This window comes from Oncorhynchus nerka, linkage group LG19, assembly GCF_034236695.1.
Source record: "Oncorhynchus nerka isolate Pitt River linkage group LG19, Oner_Uvic_2.0, whole genome shotgun sequence".
In the NCBI taxonomy this organism is placed as follows: Eukaryota; Metazoa; Chordata; class Actinopteri; order Salmoniformes; family Salmonidae; genus Oncorhynchus; species Oncorhynchus nerka.
The window spans coordinates 41,050,358-41,060,649 of record NC_088414.1 but is presented as its reverse complement, the minus strand read 5'-3'; the positions used below and the strand labels follow the sequence as shown (position 1 = coordinate 41,060,649).

Below are 10,292 nucleotides of genomic sequence, written 5' to 3'. Positions count from 1 at the left end.
TGAAAACCATGATTTTGGACAAAATGACATGAATGAATTCTTACTACCAAGGACTATCAAGAAAACACTTTGTAACAAACCAACAGCTGCAGAAGAAACAAAGAGGAAGCTGGAAATACCATCCAACACAACACTGAGTGAGTCACGTTCCGTCTGAAGATCCTTCTGAAGGTAAAAGACAATCATCTCTAGTAAATGAGGCTACTGAGCTGCCATGCTGCTAGGACAGAACAGACCTGGAGACACCTTCACCCCCCCCCCCCCCCCCCAGCACTGATCACACCTCTTCAACCTGTCCTGCAGACGATGGTAGTCCCCCCAGCACTGATCACACCTCTTCAACCTGTCCTGCAGACGATGGCAGTCCCCCCCAGCACTGATCACACCTCTTCAACCTGTCCTGCAGACGATGGTAGTCCCCCCCAGCACTGATCACACCTCTTCAACCTGTCCTGCAGACGATGGTAGTCCCCCCAGCACTGATCACACCTCTTCAACCTGTCCTGCAGACGATGGTAGTCCCCCACCCCCCAGCACTGATCACACCTCTTCAACCTGTCCTGCAGACGATGGTAGTCCCCCCAGCACTGATCACACCTCTTCAACCTGTCCTGCAGACGATGGTAGTCCCCCCAGCACTGATCACACCTCTTCAACCTGTCCTGCAGACGATGGTAGTCCCCCCCAGCACTGATCACACCTCTTCAACCTGTCCTGCAGACGATGGTAGTCCCCCCAGCACTGATCACACCTCTTCAAACTGTCCTGCAGATGAGGATAGTCCCCCCACCCATGTCTTATCCCTGTCCAGAGACCTTTGAATCTCCCATGTCCTATCCGTGTCCAGAGACCTTTTGATTCTCCCATGTCTTATCCCTGTCCAGAGACCTTTAAATCCCCCATGTCTTATCCCTGTCCAGAGACCTTTAAATCCCTCATGTCTTATCCCTGTCCAGAGACCTTTAAATCCCTCATGTCTTATCCCTGTCCAGAGACCTTTAAATCCCTCATGTCTTATCCCTGTCCAGAGTCCAGAGACCTTTAAATCCCCCATGTCTTATCCCTGTCCAGAGACCTTTAAATCCCTCATGTCTTATCCCTGTCCAGAGACCTTTAAATCCCCCATGTCTTATCCCTGTCCAGAGACCTTTAAATCCCTCATGTCTTATCCCTGTCCAGAGACCTTTAAATCCCTCATGTCTTATCCCTGTCCAGAGACCTTTAAATCCCTCATGTCTTATCCCTGTCCAGAGACCTTTAAATCCCTCATGTCTTATCCCAGTCCAGAGACCTTTAAATCCCTCATGTCTTATCCCTGTCCAGAGTCCAGAGACCTTTAAATCCCCCATGTCTTATCCCTGTCCAGAGACCTTTAAATCCCCCATGTCTTATCCCTGTCCAGAGACCTTTAAATCCCCCATGTCTTATCCCTGTCCAGAGACCTTTAAATCGCTCATGTCTTATCCCTGTCCAGAGACCTTTAAATCCCTCATGTCTTATCCCTGTCCAGAGACCTTTAAATCCCCCATGTCTTATCCCTGTCCAGAGATCTTTAAATCCCCCATGTCTTATCCCTGTCCAGAGTCCAGAGACCTTTAAATCCCCCATGTCTTATCCCTGTCCAGAGACCTTTAAATCCCCCATGTCTTATCCCTGTCCAGAGACCTTTAAATCCCCCATGTCTTATCCCTGTCCAGAGACCTTTAAATCCCCCATGTCTTATCCCTGTCCAGAGACCTTTAAATCCCCCATGTCTTATCCCTGTCCAGAGACCTTTAAATCCCCCATGTCTTATCCCTGTCCAGAGACCTTTAAATCCCACATGTCTTATCCCTGTCCAGAGACCTTTAAATCCCCCATGTCTTATCCCTGTCCAGAGACCTTTAAATCCCTCATGTCTTATCCCTGTCCAGAGACCTTTAAATCCCTCATGTCTTATCCCTGTCCAGAGACCTTTAAATCCCTCATGTCTTATCCCTGTCCAGAGACCTTTCAATCCCTCATGTCTTATCCCTGTCCAGAGACCTTTAAATCCCCCATGTCTTATCCCTGTCCAGAGATCTTTAAATCCCCCATGTCTTATCCCTGTCCAGAGTCCAGAGACCTTTAAATCCCCCATGTCTTATCCCTGTCCAGAGACCTTTAAATCCCCCATGTCTTATCCCTGTCCAGAGACCTTTAAATCCCCCATGTCTTATCCCTGTCCAGAGACCTTTAAATCCCCCATGTCTTATCCCTGTCCAGAGACCTTTAAATCCCCCATGTCTTATCCCTGTCCAGAGACCTTTAAATCCCCCATGTCTTATCCCTGTCCAGAGACCTTTAAATCCCCCATGTCTTATCCCTGTCCAGAGACCTTTAAATCCCTCATGTCTTATCCCTGTCCAGAGACCTTTAAATCCCTCATGTCTTATCCTTGTCCAGAGACCTTTAAATCCCTCATGTCTTATCCCTGTCCAGAGACCTTTAAATCCCTCATGTCTTATCCCTGTCCAGAGACCTTTAAATCCCTCATGTCTTATTCCTGTCCAGATGTCAACAGTACAGTACCCCTTGGATATTTTATTTATTTAACCAGGTAGGCTAGTTGAGAACACCTTTATTTAACCAGGTAGGTTAGTTGAGAACACCTTTATTTAACCAGGTAGGTTAGTTGAGAACACCTTTATTTAACCAGGTAGGTTAGTTGAGAACACCTTTATTTAACCAGGTAGGTTAGTTGAGAACACCTTTATTTAACCAGGTAGGCTAGTTGAGAACACCTTTATTTAACCAGGTAGGCTAGTTGAGAACACCTTTATTTAACCAGGTAGGCTAGTTGAGAACACCTTTATTTAACCAGGTAGGCCAGTTGAGAACACCTTTATTTAACCAGGTAGACCAGTTGAGAACACCTTTATTTAACCAGGTAGGTTAGTTGAGAACACCTTTATTTAACCAGGTAGGCTAGTTGAGAACACCTTTATTTAACCAGGTAAGCCAGTTGAGAACAAGTTCTCATTGACAACTGCGACCTGGCCAAGATAAAGCAAAGCAGTGTGAACAGACAACACAGAGTTACACATGGAATAAACAAACGTAGTCAATAACACAATAGAGAAAGCTATGTACAGAGTCTGCAAATGTAGTAAGATTAGGGAGGTCAGGCAGTAAATAGGCCATAGAGGTGAAATAATTACAATTTAGCATTAAAACTGGAGTGATAGATGTGCAGATGATGATGTGCAAGTGGAGATACTGGGGTGCAAAAGAGCAAGAGGATAAATAACAATATGGGGATGAGGTGTTCTATTTTACAGACATACTGTATGTCCATACTACCTCAATCAGCCTGAATAACAGGTGTTCACACAGACACACACAGACACACATAAACACACACAGACACACACAGACACACACAGACACACACAGACACACTCAGACACACACAGACACACACAGACACACACAGACACACACAGACACACACAGACACATAAACACACACATAAACACACACAGACACACACAGACACACATAAACACACACATAAACACACACAGACACAAACACACACATAAACACACATAGACACACACAGACACACATAAACACACACAGACACAAACACACACATAAACACACATAGACACACACAGACACACATAAACACACACAGACACATAAACACACACATAAACACACACAGACACATAAACACACACATAAACACACATAGACACACATAAACACACATAAACACACACAGACACATAAACACACACATAAACACACACACATAAACACATAAACACACACAGACACACACAGACACACATAAACACACACATAAACACACACAAACACACACAGACACATAAACACACACAGACACACACATACACACATAAACACACACAGACACACATAAACACACACAGACACACACAGACACACATAAACACACACAGACACACACACAGACACATAAACACACACAGACACACACACAGACACATAAACACACACAGACACACATAAACACACACAGACACACATAAACACACACAGACACATAAACACACACATAAACACACACAGACACATAAACACACATAAAACACACACAGACACAAACACACACATAAACACACATAGACACACACAGACACACATAAACACACACATAAACACACATAGACACACACAGACACATAAACACACACATAAACACACACAGACACATAAACACACACAGACACACACAGACACACATAAACACACACAGACACACACACAGACACATAAACACACACAGACACACATAAACACACACAGACACAAAAACACACACATAAACACACACAGACACATAAACACACACAGACACATAAACACACACAGACACATAAACACACACAGACACATAAACACACACAAACACACACAGACACATAAACACACACATAAACACACACAGACACAAACACACACAGACACACACAGACACACATAAACAGACACATAAACACACACAGACACATAAACACACACATAAACACACACAGACACATAAACACACATAAACACACACAGACACATAAACACACACATAAACACACACAGACACATAAACACACACATACACACACATAAAACACACAGACACATAAACACACACATAAACACACACAGACACATAAACACACACAGACACACATAAACACACACATACACACACATAAACACACACAGACACATAAACACACACATAAACACACACAGACACATAAACACACACAGACACACACAGACACACATAAACACACATAAACACACACAAACACATAAACACACACAGACACATAAACACACACAAACACACACAGACACATAAACAGACACATAAACACACACAGACACACACAAACACACACAGACACATAAATAGACACATAAACACACACAGACACACATAAACACACACAGACACACACAGACACATAAACACACACAGACACACACAGACACACATAAACACACACAGACACACACAGACACACATAAACACACACAGACACACACAGACACACATAAACACACACAGACACACACAAACACACACAGACACATAAACAGACACATAAACACACACAGACACACACAGACACACATAAACACACACAGACACACACAAACACACACAGACACATAAACAGACACATAAACACACACAGACACACACAAACACACACAGACACATAAACAGACACATAAACACACACAGACACACACAAACACACACAGACACACACAGACACATAAACACACACAGACACACACAGACACACATAAACACACACAGACACACACAGACACACATAAACACACACAGACACACACATACACACATAAACACACACAGACACACATAAACACACACAGACACACACAGACACACATAAACACACACAGACACACACACAGACACATAAACACACACAGACACACACACAGACACATAAACACACACAGACACACATAAACACACACAGACACACATAAACACACACAGACACATAAACACACACATAAACACACACAGACACATAAACACACATATAAACACACACAGACACAAACACACACATAAACACACATAGACACACACAGACACACATAAACACACACAGACACACATAAACACACACAGACACATAAACACACACATAAACACACACAGACACATAAACACACATATAAACACACACAGACATAAACACACACATAAACACACATAGACACACACAGACACATAAACACACACATAAACACACACAGACACATAAACACACACAGACACACACAGACACACATAAACACACACAGACACACACACAGACACATAAACACACACAGACACACATAAACACACACAGACACAAAAACACACACATAAACACACACAGACACATAAACACACACAGACACATAAACACACACAGACACATAAACACACACAGACACATAAACACACACAAACACACACAGACACATAAACACACACATAAACACACACAGACACAAACACACACAGACACACACAGACACACATAAACAGACACATAAACACACACAGACACATAAACACACACATAAACACACACAGACACATAAACACACATAAACACACACAGACACATAAACACACACATAAACACACACAGACACATAAACACACACATACACACACATAAACACACACAGACACATAAACACACACATAAACACACACAGACACATAAACACACACAGACACACATAAACACACACATACACACACATAAACACACACAGACACATAAACACACACATAAACACACACAGACACATAAACACACACAGACACACACAGACACACATAAACACACATAAACACACACAAACACATAAACACACACAGACACATAAACACACACAAACACACACAGACACATAAACAGACACATAAACACACACAGACACACACAAACACACACAGACACATAAACAGACACATAAACACACACAGACACACATAAACACACACAGACACATAAACACACACAGACACACACAGACACACATAAACACACACAGACACACACAGACACACATAAACACACACAGACACACACAGACACACACAGACACATAAACAGACACATAAACACACACAGACACACACAGACACACATAAACACACACAGACACACACAAACACACACAGACACATAAACAGACACATAAACACACACAGACACACACAAACACACACAGACACATAAACAGACACATAAACACACACAGACACACACAAACACACACAGACACACACAGACACATAAACACACACAGACACACACAGACACACATAAACACACACAGACACACATAAACACACACAGACACACACAGACACATAAACACACACAGACACACACAGACACACATAAACACACACAGACACACACAGACACACATAAACACACACATAAACACACACAAACACACACAGACACATAAACACACACAGACACACACATACACACATAAACACACACAGACACACATAAACACACACAGACACACACAGACACACATAAACACACACAGACACACACACAGACACATAAACACACACAGACACACACACAGACACATAAACACACACAGACACACATAAACACACACAGACACACATAAACACACACAGACACATAAACACACACAGACACACATAAACACACACAGACACACATAAACACACACAGACACATAAACACACATATAAACACACACAGACACAAACACACACATAAACACACATAGACACACATAAACACACACATAAACACACATAGACACACACAGACACATAAACACACACAGACACACACAGACACACATAAACACACACAGACACACACACAGACACATAAACACACACAGACACACATAAACACACACAGACACAAAAACACACACATAAACACACACAGACACATAAACACACACAGACACATAAACACACACAGACACATAAACACACACAGACACATAAACACACACAAACACACACAGACACATAAACACACACATAAACACACACAGACACAAACACACACAGACACACACAGACACACATAAACAGACACATAAACACACACAGACACATAAACACACACATAAACACACACAGACACATAAACACACATAAACACACACAGACACATAAACACACACATAAACACACACAGACACATAAACACACACATACACACACATAAACACACACAGACACATAAACACACACATAAACACACACAGACACATAAACACACACAGACACACATAAACACACACATACACACACATAAACACACACAGACACATAAACACACACATAAACACACACAGACACATAAACACACACAGACACACACAGACACACATAAACACACACAAACACATAAACACACACAGACACATAAACACACACAAACAAACACAGACACATAAACAGACACATAAACACACACAGACACACACAGACACATAAACAGACACATAAACACACACAGACACACATAAACACACACAGACACACACAGACACATAAACACACACAGACACACACAGACACACATAAACACACACAGACACACACAGACACACATAAACACACACAGACACACACAGACACACATAAACACACACAGACACACACAGACACATAAACAGACACATAAACACACACAGACACACACAAACACACACAGACACATAAACAGACACATAAACAGACACATAAACACACACAGACACACACAAACACACACAGACACATAAACAGACACATAAACACACACAGACACACATAAACACACACAGACACACACAGACACACATAAACACACACAGACACACACAAACACACACAGACACATAAACAGACACATAAACACACACAGACACACACAGACACACATAAACACACACAGACACATACAAACACACACAGACACATAAACAGACACATAAACACACACAGACACACACAAACACACACAGACACATAAACAGACACATAAACACACACAGACACACACAAACACACACAGACACACACAGACACATAAACACACACAGACACACACAGACACACATAAACACACACAGACACACATAAACACACACAGACACACACAGACACATAAACACACACAGACACACACAGACACACATAAACACACACAGACACACATAAACAGACACATAAACACACATAAACACACACAAACACACACAGACACATAAACACACACAGACACACACAGACACACATAAACACACATAAACACACACAGACACATAAACACACACAGACACATAAACACACACAGACACATAAACACACACAGACACAAACACACACAGACACACATAAACACATAAACACACACATAAACACACATAAACACATAAACACACACATAAACACACACAGACACATAAACACACACAAACACACACAGACACATAAACACACACATAAACACACACAGACACACACAGACACACACAGACACATAAACACACACATAAACACACACAGACACATAAACACACACAGACACACACAGACACACATAAACACACATAAACACACACAGACACATAAACACACACAAACACACACAGACACATAAACACACACAGACACATAAACACACACAGACACAAACACACACAGACACACATAAACACATACACACACATAAACACATAAACACACACATAAACACACACAGACACATAAACACACACAAACACACACAGACACATAAACACACACATAAACACACACAGACACATAAACACACACAGACACACACAGACACACATAAACACACACATAAACACACACAGACACATAAACACACACATAAACACACACATAAACACACACAGACACACACAGACACACATAAACACCCCACTTCTCTCTCCCCCTGTCTGCTTTACTTCTCTCTCCCTCTGTCTGCTTTACTTCCCTCTGTCTGCTCTCATTCTCTCCCTCTGTCTGCTTTACTTCTCTCTCTTCTCTCCGTCTGCTTTACTTCCCTCTGTCTGCTTTCATTCTCTCTGTCTGCTTTACTTCTCTCTCTGTCCCTCTGTCTGGTTGTCATTCTCTCTGTCTCTCTGTCTGGTTGTCATTATCTCTGTCTCTCTGTCTGGTTGTCATTCTCTCTGTCTCTCTGTCTGGTTGTCATTCTCTCTGTCTCTCTGTCTGGTTGTCAATCTCTCTGTCTCTCTGTCTGGTTGTCATTCTCTCTGTCTCTCTGTCTGGTTGTCATTCTCTCTGTCTCTCTGGCTGGTTGTCATTCTCTCTGTCTCTCTGTCTGGTTGTCAATATCTCTGTCTCTCTGTCTGGTTGTCATTCTCTCTGTCTCTCTGTCTGGTTGTCATTCTCTCTGTCTCTCTGTCTGGTTGTCATTATCTCTGTCTCTCTGTCTGGTTGTCATTCTCTCTGTCTCTCTGTCTGGTTGTCATTCTCTCTGTCTCTCTGTCTGGTTGTCATTCTCTCTGTCTCTCTGTCTGGTTGTCATTCTCTCTGTCTCTCTGTCTGGTTGTCATTCTCTCTGTCTCTCTGTCTGGTTGTCATTCTCTCTGTCTCTCTGTCTGGTTGTCATTCTCTCTGTCTCTCTGTCTGGTTGTCATTCTCTCTGTCTGGTTGACATTCTCTCTGTCTCTCTGTCTGGTTGTC

General features: G+C 42.2%; 1 protein-coding gene across 1 annotated transcript in view; it reads left to right on the top strand.

Moving 5' to 3' along the window:
- The first annotated feature begins 409 nt into the window (after nucleotides 1-409).
- Nucleotides 410-10,292, top strand: part of LOC135562554 (uncharacterized) — a 25,612-nt gene continuing 15,729 nt past the window's right edge. Inside the window, exon 1 of the mRNA XM_065005053.1 lies at nucleotides 410-674. Within this exon, the coding sequence (XP_064861125.1) occupies nucleotides 410-674 (265 nt within the window). The remainder of the gene's footprint in view (nucleotides 675-10,292) is intronic.